This window comes from Cataglyphis hispanica, chromosome 15 (assembly GCF_021464435.1).
Source record: "Cataglyphis hispanica isolate Lineage 1 chromosome 15, ULB_Chis1_1.0, whole genome shotgun sequence".
In the NCBI taxonomy this organism is placed as follows: Eukaryota; Metazoa; Arthropoda; class Insecta; order Hymenoptera; family Formicidae; genus Cataglyphis; species Cataglyphis hispanica.
In genome coordinates, this window is record NC_065968.1 from 3999532 (window position 1) to 4018091 (window position 18560).

General features: G+C 30.2%; 1 protein-coding gene across 1 annotated transcript; it reads right to left on the reverse strand.

The window, feature by feature from the left end:
- Positions 1-1310: 1310 nt before the first annotated feature.
- Positions 1311-17844, reverse strand: LOC126854961 (sodium/potassium-transporting ATPase subunit beta-2-like). The gene is made up of 7 exons (XM_050602179.1): positions 17429-17844; positions 8045-8185; positions 7211-7327; positions 6610-6791; positions 6152-6253; positions 5076-5247; positions 1311-3864 (listed from the first exon to the last, which is right to left on the reverse strand). Exons 1-7 carry the CDS (start codon positions 17577-17579, stop codon positions 3752-3754), a joined length of 978 nt encoding a protein of 325 aa, XP_050458136.1. The 5' UTR covers positions 17580-17844; the 3' UTR covers positions 1311-3751.
- Positions 17845-18560: the final 716 nt, after the last annotated feature.

An 18560-nucleotide genomic window follows, 5' to 3' on the forward strand; every position in this document is an offset into this window, starting at 1 on the left:
CGCAAATATCGTAGACAAGCGCGATTATTTATTAATAAAACGCCGCGGCAACGAAATCTCTCAGTACTTTTCGATGCTTCTCGATACTTCTCGATAATCCGAATGCTCGATAATCTAAATGACACGGCTTGAACTGACGTATATCGCGAAATATCTGCATATTAGAAACCGTTGCTTCGACGGAGCGTGGAATGCATCGATTACGCATACCGAGATACGCGATTAATTGCAATTAATTGCGAGATCGCACAAGTCAATTAATGCTGAGATGATTACCTGTGACTGAAATTCACATCCTCGACGTTCGTCCGGATACGAAATTCGTCTGAGGCGGATTAAAAAGACGCGAAAAGACGGAGCGATCGCGGTTCGACTGCACACCGGCGACGCTCGGCTTCAAGTAACGATTCGGTTCAAAATTCAGTCACGTGACCGCGACTAATTTCGCACGACTACGCGAATCATAACTCTCTAGCGGTATTATATAACTGTACATATATATGTATATATGTATAATATTTAAAATACTATATTAATTGAATGTTATATACCTATATATGTTATATATCTATATATATTATAATTTTTTTCCATAATGTATGTAACCATGTTTCTCCTCCTGCATGTTTTGTTATACAAAATTGAAAGAATTTGAAACGTACTCGCACGTCTAGATATTTGTGCACCATGACTGTTGATTAGAAATTTTAAATTATAGATCAATTATTAAATTAACAATTAATATATACGGAGGTTATCGTTAATTATTCAAATCTGCGTTTCGACTATTTTATTGTGCGTTCTCGAATCATGTTTAAATCATCGAAAAGTCGAACGATAAAGCATCGGATAAAATATATTTAATTTTAAATATTTAAAAAATAATAATTGTTATTTAGAGAGAAAGAGAGACAGAGGAGGAGAGAGAGAGAAAGGGAGAGAAGAGAGACAGAGTCCACGCTTCTTTTTTGTTAATTAATACCAATAATTATAAAATCTCACTTTAAGAAACTGTAATAATTCCTTAAACTTTTCTAAAAAATCATAGACTAAAAAAATACCTTATATCTTAAAGATATCACTGTTTTTCATATAACAATTTGCGAAAACCTGACAGTATATCTATCATCGGACGATCATATAAATGTGAAAAAATTAATTACCGCTATTAATAATTAAAACATTTTCATTCAAAAAACACGGTTAAAATTATAGGAAAATATAATTATATTAGAATAAATCTTCACGTTTAAAAGTTACAATTTTTTATATGTGTCGTATAAAAATATATTCAAGTATTAGGAGAGGTATATTTTTTGTTTCTTTTTTTTTTATTTAAAGGTCTAGATTGAAATATAAAACAAATTCTTAACATTTTTATGCTCAAATCATTACAAGAAATATCGCGATTTTTTTCTCATTTTTATCTATTATCATTTATAAAAATTAAATGGCGCATTTTATTATATTTGATATAACATACATTTTGTATTATTCTAATAATATGCCGTGAGAAGCTCTTATCAAAAAATCCACTCTTAAAAAAGCATATTAAATCGATCACAAGTAGTATTACCTTACAAGTATTATTACCTTTTTTCCATGATGCTGATTAGTTATCTCGATACTGCGCTATGCATTACTTTCTATCAATAAAACCCTCATAACTGAGCAATGTATTTGACAGTTCAAATATTAAGTACAAGTGTAATTTTTATTAAAATATAATTTATATATAATTAATTTTGAAAAAACGGAGAATTAAAGTTAATATGTGTAAGTAATTATACACACACACAAAATAAATAGCACGCCCTTATAGTGTTAATAACAGTATAATGCTATATAGTATAAATAAAAGCAAACCTGTTAATATTAAAGAATGTTAAAGAATCTGGAAACATTTAATCTACAAAATAACGTAAAAAAGAACAATTTTTTATATTATGGCGCACTGATGTATCCTCAAAATTCTATGTGTAAAGAATTTTACAACTAGAGAAATACATAGAAATACAGAATAATATATGTACTTAATATCCTTAATAGATTATTGCTTGTATATATCTAGAATTTAAAAAAATTTATTTAATATCGTGAAAATATCTAACATGAGAGATATACATATATCTGAGAAGAGTATTATATATTCTGATATACTCTTAATTTACTTATATAATTTAATACAAGATAAAAAAAAGAGAGGAAGAGATGGAGAGAGAGAGAGAGAGTAGCTAAGAAGAATAAATTGATACAATTATACATAATCGCAACGAATAAATTAAGAATTATACGATGTTTGCTTTTGTTGAAAAAAGAAAAATAGTTTGTACTTGTATGTTGGGTTATTTTTCATAATTGTCATTTATTAAAAAAAAAAATAATTACTATGTAAATCGCGATATATTATTCATTTTGTACAATTACACCTATATCTTAATAAGTACCACAATGTTTTGTTTAAATGAATTATTCGTTCAATACATTGACGATTCGAGCGTACATATATTTTGTTCAACTATGTTGAAGATATATATAAATAATTGACAAGACAATGGAAGAATAAGAGATGTACAGAATATTTCGAAAATAATTGTATAATTTTAATTGCGTTTCTTAAAAAAAACGATACATATATAGAAGAATTAATTATATTTTTCTCTATATTTTGTAAATAGTTTTCAAAGATTTTCCATTTTCTTTTAAAAGATTTGATCACCAATTTATTTCACGTAAAATTTTTAGATCAGCGTAAACTTGAGTCTTTTGATATATTCATCTTTTTACGATTATAATTTGATTATTATTTTTACTAATTTTTTGAATATTAATTTTCTATCTTAATTTTAATTTGTTATTAAAATTTGAATTTTATATGCAGATTTTGAAATGTAACTATTTCTTAGGCAAATATAAGAAATGGAAATGTTATATAATTTACTTTTTTTGCGAGCTATTATAATTTTTGTAGATTCTGATATTTATATTCTTTATGCTCTCTTATATATTTAATTTTTAACATTTTATATATATATATATATATTTAAATATAAAATAAAATATTTTATGGAAGCCTCGAAAACTTTTATTTAATTTCTTGATAGAATCTTACATTTTTTCTACGCAATTTTCTATATAATATGTAAACTCTAGGAACTGCTTTTAAATATATAAAAAAATTTTAAATCTTTATATTTTGCAGCAATAAATACTTTTGAATTACATTTCCAATTATGAAATTCTTTTCTAAATTTTCAAATTTTCGTAAGAGCTAGAAATTCGACATTTTTGTCGAGCAAAAGTCGGACACATTCTATACATCTCCCACAATTACTCTTTATATACATGTATCTCTAAATTACAACAAGATACAACTTTTCTTTTTTGTCACAATTCAATTAAGATTATTTTATTAAGATTAAAACTGAATAAATTTGAGTCCCGATTGATTAATTGTACGTATCTTCAGAAAGATAACGAATTTGTTCTCTGTAGCTACACGTATCGCATACTTTTATCTTTAACGCACGCTACAAAAAACAAATCTTTAATTGATTTACTAATTTTTTTTCTAGTTCAAGTAACCGGCCGTTATCGTGATTGGGAATCCAGTATCTTGACACTCTTTGATATGTGTTCGGATTCCTCTGTTTTATATATCTTGAAAAAATTTCCTAATTGCGCAATAATAACGCTATATGAGATAACGGCATGCCAAGAATGATATAACGATCTTGATCGTGATATGCGATCATTCGTCGACCATTAATTCAAAATGTACTGCACCCTTCTTTTCGCCTTTAACCGAGGTATACTTGATGTTCTTTGCCCATGCCCGACACTCGACATTGATGATTTGATTCCCTGCAAAAACAAGTTAGTTTAGATAATTTTATCATTTTTAAATTATCATATTTTATCATATTTAAAACGATTAAATTCTTTTTTTTTGTCAATTTATTTTTTTTATTAATATAGAAATATTTTAGTATTTTAATATCCAGAATTACGGGATAAAAGAAAGCATAAATAACGAAACAATCTCTGCAATTATGGAAATTTTATAAGATAAGTACAAAGAGATAATAGGTATAAAACTAATAAAAAATTGTAAATATTTAAAATCAATAAACGAGATACATTATTGATGTGCGAATTGATGTGGATAACTATCAATATTTTCGCTACAAAAATGCAATATTAATTTATAATTAATATTTTAATAAGTCATTAAATCATGATATAATCTAATATTCGATTATTTCACAAAAAAATTATAAAGATTACAATTAAATTAATAATCTTTACAAAAACATGCTAACATAATTTGTATACATAAATATAAAAAAATCTGTTATTATAGCTTTTATCTGATTTATGTTGTTTTGTAGATATCTGAAAAAGATATCTACGATATTTGATAAAGATTCACGAAAGATTATTAAAATATAAGATTAAATTAAATTATGAATGCAACTTTGAACGAGCTTGTGCTGGCTCGACAACACCTTTCGACGACCGATACCGTGCTGCAACACACCGGCTTTTACTGGTTTCATCTGGAGCGTCATTTACGTACGAGTCGTACACGAACCGGTCAATGATGGTGAATAGCGAAAGATGGATTCAATAAAAAAGTTTGTATCGGTATCTTGCACGTTGCACATATGTCGGATATCAAAAAAGAGTTATGACGAAAGATTTATGATGAAAGATTCCGAAAATACGAATCGTGATTTGAAGTTTTCAAAGATTTACTTTAACGCGACAAATGTAGTAAAAAAACAATGTAGTAAAAAAGAATCATTGCAGTTAGTTCAATCATTTAGTTGCTTTCTGAGGGAAAACAAAAAAAGAAGGAGATAAACTTAATAATTTATTTTATAATATAAAAAATATTTTATAAAATGTGTTATTTATCTGAGAGAAAATTTAAAAAAAACTGTTACTTAAAAGTTTTCATTTTCTCTGTTTTTGTTTTCTCTTCTCTGAATGCAAATATTTTTATTTTCCATTCTCATCATTTCTCTCAAAATGATGTAAAATAAAATTTATAAAATTAAGTCTGAACTTACTTTTTGGTCGAAGGAACTGGACAGCGACGACTGGGCTTAAATACCCGGCTGTATTCTTGTATGGATAATAGAATCCTGGAAAGCCGTGTCCCTTTGGAAAATAATTTAATGGACCGATGCTCTCTCTATCATGAGGATTATCACCTTTGCAGGATACCCATACGGTATTTAACTGCAATGTAAAAGAAACATAAATTTTATATTAAGTGAGAGATTGATCTTTTACAAAATACTAAAATAAAAGTATAATTAAACTTGTCGCGTTTCAATTTCTAAATATTTTCCCTAGAAATTCTTTCTCAATTTTAAGCGCGATATTTTTAACAGCAATTCTTAAAGTATATTACTGGATATATTCCTGAAATTTTCTATAAAAATTGAATTTTGTTTTAAATTAGTATTCTTTTTTATTTTCATTATATTCCGTGTATACCAAAGAACAATTTATTACTTATAACGTATCCTTATATTCTCATAAGTTTGATTTACAGCATTTAAAATATGCTATTAAATATTGTATCATATAATATTTCAAAAATAAATAAATGTATAATATTAAAAAAAAGAATTATATTGCGCAAGATTAGACTATTATCATTAGCAAAAAAAAGATCGAATAGAGAACAATAATCTTCATAATTTATAATTTTATTCACAGATCAAATTATTTCTTGACGTAAATTAGACACAGATCAAATCATTTCTTGACATAGATAGAAACGCAGCAACGTTTACAATTCTTATCTGTGTTTGCCAATAAAATAAACAGATAAACAGATATTAGTGACACAAATGTGATATCACTTTTTATTGAATATTCCAGTCAGCTGAATATTCTCTGTTGTTGGAACTGAATAAAAATTAACTTTAAATATAAAATCCTTCTTTCCTGCTTATAATTCTGAATTTTTAAGCCTCACAAATCCGATGTTAAATTAGCGAAAAATGACTCGGCTGATAAAAAATATTACGCGTTGCAAATTTAAATAATAATGTTTTTTTTTCCAAATTTTATTCAAATCCAGATTTTTTAAATTTTTTATCGACTAATATAACTGACTGACCGACTAACTAACCCATGAAGCGTCGACATTGCGTATATACTGGACTAACTCGTCTGGCATTTCGTCCGGCAAATTTTGCGTGTCATTGTAGTATTCAGGAACCCATCCGTATATCTGAAAAGTAACATTTCAAAAAAATTTTTTAACAGCTCTACAATCAAAATAAAAGATTAATATATCGCATTAATCTCATTAATCATCGCATTAAATAAATGTTTTCATGCAATGCTATAACGATCAATGCAAACAATATATACACTTATCTCTAATATTATTTTCTTTTAAATATATGTCATTTAATAAATAACAAAAATAGGTGCAAAATTATAAGTAGCCATATCTGTAATCATAAGATATTCACTTGATGAAAGATATTGATATATACTTCTGGAAACTCATGATTAAAAAAATATTTTTATAAATTGAGATAAATGGATATATTTATGCAAAAATTTGTATCGATGTTTTACCCTGTTAAGCTTGATAAAGATGCAAGGTGCTGAGTTGTTGAATCCATATTGCTGATTCGGCGAACACGGTCCCCAATTGTTGATGTCGACCGCGCATACATTACCCTCCTTCGGCGGCATAGTGTAGTTGCAGATCTGCTGATTTCTACCGCCGTTTGACAAAAGCGACGACTCCATATATCCTATCGAAAACGAACGGAGACACGAATCAGGTTATAATTAATTTATATCGAGTGCGAAAAAATTATTTAAACTATCCAGGTAGCAAATGCACATCATTTGACGTCAAAATAATATTATTTGACGTTCAAGTGACATCATTTGGCGTTAAAATCACGTGCGCTTGCTATTTGGATATAAGAGCAAATCTCGAATTTGGAAATTTTATCCTTAGATTTAACGATATCAAAGACATACGGATGCTGTGCATCCGCTATGATAAAGATGATTTTTTTTTTAGTGACAGTGTGCATGTTAGTATCATTCTCTTTCTCATCGATGGCTGATGATTCATTTTCACGCGTTATTTGCGTTACTGAGACTTATCAAAGAGTTAATGGCAACGTTCATATTGATGATAAATGCGTGGTTCATTACTCACGTTCCAAAAAAATGTCTAGGAGTTGTGTCCACTTTCGTACTTCGCTCTCATTCGACGCGCTGTACCAAATGAGCGATTTTTCATCCGGGTTGTCCGACATCGGTCGAAAGCCCAAGCCTAGTGATTGCAAAAGAAATGTAATCGGGAAATTCCAACAAGTTAAAAACGTAAATTCTCATTACTTTTGTGTATTATAAATAATTATCTCTTGTGGATAACATCGAGAAAAAATTCGATGAATAAATGATCTTTATTTTCGTGACAGAATTCAACCAAAAATTATGCAACTTTAATCACGAAAAAATCAACTATTTTTATCCTTGACATTCTTAACTTAGGTATTAATTATTATTTATTTATTTTTATTTGTATTACTAGTTTATTCATTTTAGTTTCATTTATATAGTTTAAGCTTGTGATACATTTACGTAACGTGCGATGCTATCGCATACAAGTATTGTCATAAAAAATTGCGATAAGATGTGATTTCATTCTATAACATAAGAACTTTATCAGGAAAGATGCACAGTTTAACGTCTACCTGTCTACATTGTTAGCTATAATAAAAAAAAAGAAATATTTAATATTTTCCGACAAATGTATGTACTTATACAAGTGTATATTTTTTTAAATAAAAAATTTGTGTTAAATTAAGAAATATAATATTTACTCACCTTGCGTTAATGCCTAAAGTCTCAAGAAATAATATTTTATCCATCGCAGCAAAGAAAAGAAACAATAATTTTTGTATGATTGTGACACACAATCAGATTGTTGTCATGTAATGTTTTTTTATGCGCGATTAAATAGAATATACTTTCGTATAGGTCCTACCTGGATTAGTGCCTATTAAGCTGCCGCTTAAGGTCCATTTGGGTTTCTCGTCGCTCAACGTGGCGAGCATGCCTTTCATGCAAATGGTGAAGAGTATCGCCAGTCCGGCGTAGAAGCAAGCGTAGAAGATAACAGTCATGCCTGAAGAAGAAGAGAAAAAAGTGGTAAAAAATCGTTAATCTCCTCCTCCTTATCCTGCATATTGTTAATATTGTTAACATTCTAAATTATATGCTTATATTTTTCTTCATCCAAAAATCGAAATAAATACCTCGGTGATAATAAATTCCTGGCAAGTTCAACAATATTTTTTAGACAAACAGCGTAGGACTATCTATCTCCTTTAATGAAATCCTTCGACGTTTCTTCGCGATTTTACGACGAAAGGGTGAAGAGGGGAAGATGGAGAAAAGTTCTCTCTTCATCGCGCTATTTATACTTTTGCCATTGACGCATTTTCCGCGCCATCGTTGCGTGATCCAAATTTATTCAACACGTGGGTCGGAGAGTCACGCATAAAAAGCTCCTCGGAGTACCGTCTTTTCTGACATTTTTATTTCCTTTTAAACCTGCCTTTCGACGTCGATCGGCATCGCCAGTCCACTTTGGTCCACTTATGCAACCGCGAAAACTTTCATCGTTTCGTCGATCGAACGAAAAATATTTAAAGCATAGGGCGCTCTGCCAACGCGCGATCTAAATATAGATCCTTTTTGAAAAGCATCGAGAGTCGCAAGAAGATGGACGGCCAACTACCGTGCCACGCTGTTATTAACTTGGGGAACAAAAAATGCGAACATTAATCTCGAAGATTGGGATCTTTGTTGGGAAATTTGGACATTTCAACGCTTGAATATCTCGTATTCGTGTAGACGTTTATTCATTATTTAATATTAAATAAATTAATTTGCACGTGTGTGTTTTTATTTAAAAAAATATATATATATATATATATATATATATATACAGAAAAATTTATTTAAGAAAATCGCGGAGATGCAGTTGCGAAATAATATAGCAAAATTATCTGCCTTTATGTTTTCTTTTTTTCAATATTAAATTAATCATCTTTTTTGGTATATTTATATTTTAATCGATGCTTTTTGCCGAGTAATCTTTTCCTGAATTTTAATTATAATTTAAATAACAATTTCTTTATAAATACTGAACAATCAAATCATAATTTACTTATTTCTAGATTAAAAAAGATGACAATTAGACCAAGCAATTTCTAAGAAAGATATATATGAATATTGAGAAACCTGATTTTAAAGAAAAGCGTTTCAAAGATTTTGAAGGCATTTTTACACGTTCAGCATTTTGTGGAGATACTTAAACACATTCAAAAATTATTTTACATAGCTTAAAATATTTAAAAGGTTATTACACTTTTTTTCAAATAAAAAAATTCTGATATTTCAATCAAATGCACCCGCCTTCTTAAATCTAATATAAGTTCGCTGAATAGATTGCATCTGCGAAGAATTTTAATATGTGCATAATAAGAATCTTATCATTCCTATAAATCCCCAGTTATCTATCCAGCGTAAAGCTGGAGGTTGAACAAAGATATTTACATACGGACACATTGGTTTCATTCGATTGCGCATTCGGAGATGATCGGATAAGCGTTTAAAATAGTCGAAGCCACGCAATCCATAATAACTTCGCTCGTCACGAGTTTAACGGCAGTAATAATAGGCGTAACAAAAAACATTTGTACAACATTTGGCGTAAAAATGCTGTGAATATTCGCACTTGTTATTAACAATGTGCAAAATCCTGCGTTAAAAATATGAGCCTCGAGAGCAACATTCAAGAAGTGAATTTGAAGAAGCTGTCTAATGCTTTTTTTTTGTCTCCGATGATTACAATCAAATGAATAAATTATTTGTAAGACTTTCCAAGAGAGGGGACTAAAAGAATGCTTCTTTAATTGATATTTAGGTGATTAGACGCGATATCTGTCATTATGACTACGAAATTGGAGCAGCTTTCACAAGCAGGCGGTTATCTGATTATCCTCTTATCATATCTCCTTTGAAGTGTCAACATTAAGCGCTTTGGCTTAGATTCCTTTCGAATCGTTTGTGATAAATTCTCTCTCCTTCATATCGCGTAATTATTCTTATTCACGTTATGAACAAGCGGTATGGTATAATACGTCAAAGCAATGGCGACTTAACGATTAAATTACGTAACAATCGAATAGTTTTGTTGAATATAAAACATATCTCGATTTTAACATATCGGTCGCTTATCTTTTATTCATTAGAGGATAGCGATAAAAGTAATATAAGATGCTTTAAAGTGACGTCAGAATCGAATATATTGCTGTAATGAACATACAAGGAGTCATATTTTTTCTTCGTTTTTTCAACTGTTATAGTTTTCTATTAACTTATTCTATTAACGTATAATTTAATACTTTTTGACTATTAACTCCTCGACAAGTATTTCAAACTATATAAAGTACAATATATAAAATATTTTTTCTGTAATATATTAAGAAAGAGAGAGAGAGAGAGAATATTATTTGCACGGTAAAAAATTATGATATGCGGCAAATCTTGAAATATTTATCAAAATTTTTAAAAGCCGTCTTAAAGAAAAAATTTTCGACAAAAAGATCTTTAAGCCTTTCCTCTTTTCTCGTAAAGGATTTTAAAGTTACTCATTTTTTTAAGCGTTTTATTTTTAGATGAGATTATTAGCTGTAAATAAAGCTAAATTAATTGTGAAGAAAATACTTTTTAATTAAAAATAAATAATGCTTGTCGAATAAAAAAAAGAATTTTAAAGACAAATCTCGAGAATAAGCTAATCTTTTCTCCCCCTGTTAACGTAACATGTGGTAAACGAATCATGACCTTCATTCTTTTCCGATTCTGTAAAGTAGACCGGTTTTAAACACGCGCGAAGTGAATGTGTGCCTTCTATTCATCACGATGGTGAACGCAGACACTCTACGATCACCAGGGATATCGCTCTCAAATGTTTGGCGGATAGAGAAACGATCGCCAATATGTAACATCGGGAACATATCTTGAAACACACAGTACAACATTCGAGAAGCTGGCGCGATAATGTCAAAAAGTCACCGACAAATTTATATGCGCCGATAATGCGCACGTGATCCGCCGGAGTCTTATCACTACCCGGTTGTTGATCTATTCCGACGAATAGCATTCTCATTCTCGCGATGATTCGCGAGAACCAGGAAATCACGCGGCAGACATCGGTACGCCTTAGAAAGAGTCAGCTGATATCGAGATCGCGATATTATTAAGAGATTAAGCAAATGACATTCTTGTCTTAACAATCGAAAAAAAGGAAGGAAGGAAGTCTTCTTTCGCTTCTATTTTTTTTTTATATTTGGTTGTGATTATCGTAAGAAAAAAATCGCAAATTCTTTCCACGTGTTGAAGCATATTTATATATTACATATATCCCGCAAGTTTGATAATAAATTAATAAGACATATTGAACACTTTTGTTTCATCAATTAATAAATAGCTATGAATCTTGATCCTGCCCACTCTTGTTGAAAATATAGAAAATTTATATAATACATAAAAAAATATAAGAAATAGAATTTTCCATTATTATTTCGAAATTTGTGGAAGAAAAACTTGAAAATAGTATTTTATTAATTTGTCAAAAAAATGCATAATTTCTTTATGACATCTTAATTCAATAAAATTGCAATCAGAGAGAACAGAAACTTTAAATTTCACGTTTCGCGCTGTGAAATTAAAATCTAATATAACTTTTCAGAGATTTTACAGATGCTTAATCCTATTTCATGTGCAGGCTTTATTGCATCTGCGATAAAAGATTCAAGTTCAGCGATTATCGATGGTAAGAAGCATCGGGAAAATAAAAGACTGCAGTTTAAATTATTCCGCTCATTGAGACAGACCAAGTACGAAGTACTTCAAGAAATATTTGCACGCGTAATTGCATCGCTCTTCGAATCCAGAGACGTCTTTTTCTTTCTTTATTTTTCTTTTTAACTCTACCTCGCTGCACCGACTTCACGGCGATTTATTATGTCACGTTGCGGTTTCCATCGCATCAAGCATCAAGTTATTTCAGCGAAACATTATTCTTTTTTTTGTATCTCTTTTACAAAAACTTCGCTCAGTCTTTATTGGTCACACGAGAATTTAGCGACACTGAAGCCGCGTGAGAATTGATTTGATTAGCGTGAAAACTCGCACGCGGAACGCTATGACTGCGAGCCGAGAAACACATAATTCACAGCTTGACGCGTATGCGCGTCACGTAAACTTGCAAAAAAAAATTTACATAAAAATCAATTATATGTAGACTTAAATATTTGTAAGAATCAAATATTGCATCAATAATTTGATTTACATCACGTAACCAAGATACTTAATAAACTAAATATAAGTTGTTATTCAATTAATTAATTATTATATGGATCAACACTATATGTACTCTATATATTTTTTACATTAAAAAGAAAAAATAAATTTTAATTTTTTTATACTCGATTTCGAAACCGCGTGTCAAGATGTTGGTCAACAATTTCACAATCGTCATTTCAGCATCGTAAAGTTTTAGATACAAGCGAGAAGAAAGGCTGATTTGTCACGAAACACCTGTTGCCAGACGTTGATTCTTTCATTCCCGCACGTGTTAATTTATTTTATGTGGCAAATAACAAATAATCAGAAACGGGAAAACGATTGAAAGAGCTTGACATATTATATATTCGTATCGAAATTAATTTATTCGGCGAATCGTGAAAGAAAACGGTGAAAGATATTTTGCTTTGCGAAGAAGGAATATCAAAAACTCATAACTAAATAATAAACGGATGTCAATAGTTATCGATAAAAATGGGGCCGACTGGTGGTTACGTATTCAGTTTATATAAAAAAACACGTGTATATCTCGTGAACTGAAACTGCTCGCAACTTGTTTTCCTAGAAGGAAAAGAATAAATTTAATGTCGTATGCGCGGTAAAGTCAGATGAAAAAAAAAAGAAGATATTCGCGATAAGACGTTTGAATTATCTTGTCACGAGTATCTTATCACCGTGGACCATGAAAAATGACATTTTCCTGACGTTACTGACATTGACGACGCCGTTATTTTAATGTAAATCGTAGACGTTATTATATTGTTATTTTATATCTTTACAACTGTTTTTCTTTGTTTCAAGAAATTAAAATTTTTCTGCCACTTCTTTGCAAAAAATCTTTGGATATACGATTTTTTTTAAACGAAGAAAAAGATACTTATATTTTTTAATAACTTGTCAAATTTTAAAATATTTTTTAAAACGATTGAGTTTCTTATTTTACACCGTTTGTACAGTTTAAACGGTGTAATAAAAAAAAAAAAATGTCGACAGACTCGAAAAATGCTATCCAATTTCTCGTAAAATTATTTGCAAGAAAGTCTGTACTTTTAAAAAACTTGATTTCTACTGCTGATGATATTAATTATGCATGCAACACACGAGTCGCATTTAATCGGCGTTGTTATGATTACGTTCTAAATCAATTCAATGTGCGGATAAACAATGGAGCACGAATATTGCGGGCTCTTTTTGGATTGATCGTTTTACAATATATCATGATCGATATTTCTGCGATCCAAAGCGCGTTTACATTCGTGATTCCACCGACCTTATGTGTCTCATTGCGTAACATTGCCAAAGAAAACATGTTTGGAATCAATATTAGACGCTCGAGTATTACAAGATTTTCGAGGCCATGATTTGTTTCAAACTAACACCACCGATTTCTTCTTCGAGAGAAATAATCAAAGTATTATAGTAAATCAATTCAAGATATTTATAATTAACAAAAAATTACGATGTTCTCATTTATTACATCATATTATCTAATATGATTCAATATTATTACTTTTAATATTATTATAACTAATATATGATTTAATAAAATTTAATATTTTATATTTTATATGTTAAGTATTAAATGAGACGGTATCTATTTGATAAAAAATCTGATTAAGATAAAAACTTTTGTAGTTAAACTGGAGCAAAATGTTACAAGACATAACATATTTCAAATATATGTCAAATCTTTTCATACGTTGATTTACATATTCTGAAAGAAAATGCTGATCCACAATTCATTAGCATACCCTCAAAAGCAATTCACTCAGCATGCTTCCGGACGTCTTTGGACACATTATTTTTAGCAATTGTTGGCATGTTTGCAATAACGTTTTCGCATTTGAAACGTTGCCCTAACGAGAATGATTGGTTAACATCTCCAAATCATTCTAATATTCTTCAAGTATTATTTTATAACCAAATGTCGTTAAGTTTTTCATCGATATAAAAATCTCAAATAATCTTGATTTAATAATTCGTCTCTTATCAACTTTTCATCTATTAATTCATCTATTTTTAAAACGTATGTTGATTATCCAAACAATTTTCTTTTGAATAATAATAATCATATTTTGACACGAGGAACAATTACAGTAAACCTAGAATACGATGGATGAGATTGCACATATGTTTTCGTGTCAAAAATTGAAATGAAAGAATATTGAAAGACAAATTTTTTGATTAATTATATCTTCGATAGTGAAGCACAGAAAGATTGACTTTACGAGGATAAAAAGACGATGGATTCGAGGATAAATCGTGAATTTTTTTTTTTCCAATTTAAAATTCTTACAATTCATATAATATTGTACAGGATCTATCGACGCGTGTGACGTTATTAAAAAGAACATAAGGAAAACCAATAATATTATTGGCAGGAAAAGTCTCGTCTCTCGACAAAACACAAGATAAGTTAACAGACGTACGTTCGAACGGGAGTTTTGCGTGCGTTCTCAAATAAATAAATTTTCTCTCTCGTTCTCCTTATGTAAAGATTGCTTCGTGCAGTTGAAAGTTGACATAATGCATTACGATAAAATATTTTACTCGCATAAAAAAAAAGGAAAAAAAAAACACATATCTCGACATCTGCCAGCGCGCATGTATATTGGTGTGCTCGCACATGTTTCTCATTCCCTTATAATAGCGCTATTGAGGATCCAGTCTCGAAGATTTGGAGGAAAGGGACACGTCAAGAGACGGTCCCAAAAGTACTCCCTCCGCTGTTACTATTATCATCACCGATACTTATTTCCGGTGCTCTCTTTCTCTCTCTCTCTCTCTCTCTCTCTCTCTCTCTCTCTCTTTCTCTCTCACGTCAACCGCTGCCAAAACACGAGGCTCAGGGTCGGCTGCTTCTAAACAGCCGCCAAGAAGTCTACGTAAGACATTCTCTCTCGACAAGCGCACACACGTGCACGCCAACCAATGTTCGGCTATTCCACTTAATAATTCTTTAATTCATTATGTTTTATTCAATAAAAGTCAATCACATACGCAACCGGTCAATGTTGACAAAATTAATTATCGATCGTTCGTCAAATTGTCTGATTAATTATTAAGCGACGTATTTACTTTCAATCGGGATATGATAAGAATATTGATTATGACTGAACTTTTTCTTCTTCTTTCTCTCTCAATTCAAGATATTACACGTCAAAAAACAAATTGGAATTTTCTCGCTTTGAGATCTAGTTTCTTGTGATAACGATAACGCGATGTGATAATATGTTTACTATATTTCCATTTGTTCTATTAGTCTTCTCAATCTTATATTGCTTTCGAGCATCGAGAGGGTTTTCAGACATATTAGAAACTTATGTGAAAACGATTTCTAATAAATCTTGATTAAAAAATTTAATTTAGTCTTAGAACTTTTATTCGTAATTAATTTTATATCTGGATAATTTATTAAGAGACATAAATATAAATAAATATTTTAAACGATACAATATTCTTGAAATATATATAGACGTGAATGTGCGTGCTTTTATGTATAAGATAAATTGTTTTTAGTGTTTCCGCGTTAATAAATCATATTTGTTAAAACATATCAGATCTATATTCTTTATCCATATACTGTAAGTGCAAAAAAAGAAACTCGTCTCGCATTGACATTACTCGCGGTTTTCATGTCAAGGAAATGAGACACTCAAGAACGCGGTTTACGAAATAGTTGTGCGTGAGTGTGCGTGTGTTTATGCGAGCACGTGTGTACACTTAATCAAAATCATTAGCGTTGTAAATATTTTAAAAATATCAACTCAGGAGAAGGAAAATTATTCTGCGATTGAATATAAAAAAGCAAAGTAAGATTCTCATATATTAAAAACCTATATCTAGCGAGTGATTAAGAGAATTAATATAATATTATTTAAAAGTAAAATTATATAATTAATAATATAATTTTATTTTCAGTATCTACGGTAAGCTTACTAAACTAAACTTGCCTTAGCATTATGTATACTTATTAAAAGTACCGTTACACTTTTGATAAAATGCTGTACTTTTTGAGAAAGATACATCAATTAAAAAATTTGAGAAATATTTCTCTTATAATGGAGAAACAAAGAGCAGTGCTTTTAATAATTTGAAGCAGACAATATGTAATCATCATCATCTTTCTCGTATTTAATGTGTTTGACTTTTATAAAAAATTTCTTGTATTCTCTCTGAGAAATAAAACTTATACAATTTTTGCAATTATTTATGTATAAATGATGGATGTGTGTATATTAACGTTTCAATTTTAAATTTAAATCTGGTTGCTAATCAACAGAATTTTTTTATCGACATTAAAATTTTTTTAAGCTTTAAAAATTCCCGAATTTTGAAACGGAAATGTAAATTAATAACATTAATTGCATATAATTACGCAAGAAGAAATGAAATCATTAATAAAGTAATCATTAATAGAGAATAAATTCCATTCTATATTTTATATGAAAATAGTGTATAAGTAAAAATTATAATATAAATTATATTTGCGTAAAATAAAATTTAATAATAATGGTTCACAAAACGGTTATGGAAGAAAATTTTTACCGTTTTTTAGATATAGACTATCTGTTTCTCGCATCTACTTTATAATATATTTAGCTTAATAAGATTTTAATATTATCATTTTCAAGATAAAAAGCACTACGTTATCAATAATAATAATACAAATTTCAAAGTTCTAAAAAACTTTACTATTTTCTGTAAAACAATTGTTTCAAAGCGCAAGTATTAGAGCAACGAAGAAAGTAGATCATTATCAAAAATATAATAATTGTCAAAAGTTACACAAAAAATTGTTTAATTCATATCTCACGTTTTCCCCTCTCCTCGTCTATATTAATAATTAATATTAATACAATCGAATAGAAAAGAACGGTAGCTAAAAAAGGAGAACAGCATTTTGAAATTCTTTCTTCGATTAAAATTTCCTAGTCTAAGCATTCGAGTATCCATTATCGAGGCATTCCAAAATACAAAAACGACTTACCCCATTTTTTCGGCGGGTGACCGCAATACGTTCCTTCTTGCGGATTGTAAATACCATCGCGAAATATCTTCCAACGCGTTCTCGTATCAGGTACTCGCATGTAATCGAACTCGTAGGTACCATTTTGCACTTGCTTGCCGCGTACACTCATCGCGGCGATCGTTATCGATTGCTTTTTGGTCGACAGGTAGACAGGCAGGTAGGTCGAAGTGCCGTGTAGGCAGAGAGGCCGTGATCGGTCGGTCTCTTGTCAACCTTCACCCGCCGGGCAACTCGCGTAGACTGATACGCGAGATAGCGATGGAACGCAACGCGACCGCACCGGGCTCCGCACTTCGTCTGAACCGGCCTAAACTGGGAGAGCTAACGATATACGTAGGTAGATAGCAAGAGCTGTCCTCCTCGTAGAGGGGCAAGTCGAACCGACGAGCCGCTCGCCGATCTCCGGCTTGACCAAAGTCAAGTTTAGATACTTGACGCGGCGAAACTTGATTTTGCGAAATCAGCCGGGAAAAAGAACGTCGTCCTTCAGCGAATCAAAACAAAGGATGTTGTTTCGCGATGTTATTAAATAAGTTAAATAAAAAATATTATCATTTTGAGACAGAAACAGCTATTTGTGGGACGATTTTCTTCGGCTGCGCGACACGATTTTATCGACGATCCTTTCCGTTTTTTCTCGATTGATTTCGAGAGATGCAATGAGTAGCTAGAGATTTTTATAAATTAAAATAATATAAGAGACCGATCTGTCTAAGTATAATTATCAATAATAACTCAGCCTAATCAAAAATTCTTTCAGTTCCTAATCTCATGATCAAAAATTTCTTGGAAATTATTTGGATATTCTCTTTCGTTTTTTTTTTTTAATTTTGAGATTACAGTTTCTTCAATTATAATATTAATTTTATGATTTACGCATTTGTATAATTATAACGTCGCTTAAATCCACTTTAGTCGATCTATATAATTCGTGACAGAGAATTCGGGACAGAATTCTATTTATAATTTTATGCGTGGCGTCTATTCTGAAGCATGTACTGCGTATACTGATATATATTTTATATATACGACTAACATAATTAATTATATTTTCGCAAGTGAGTAGATATCGCGATATTCAGTATGACAT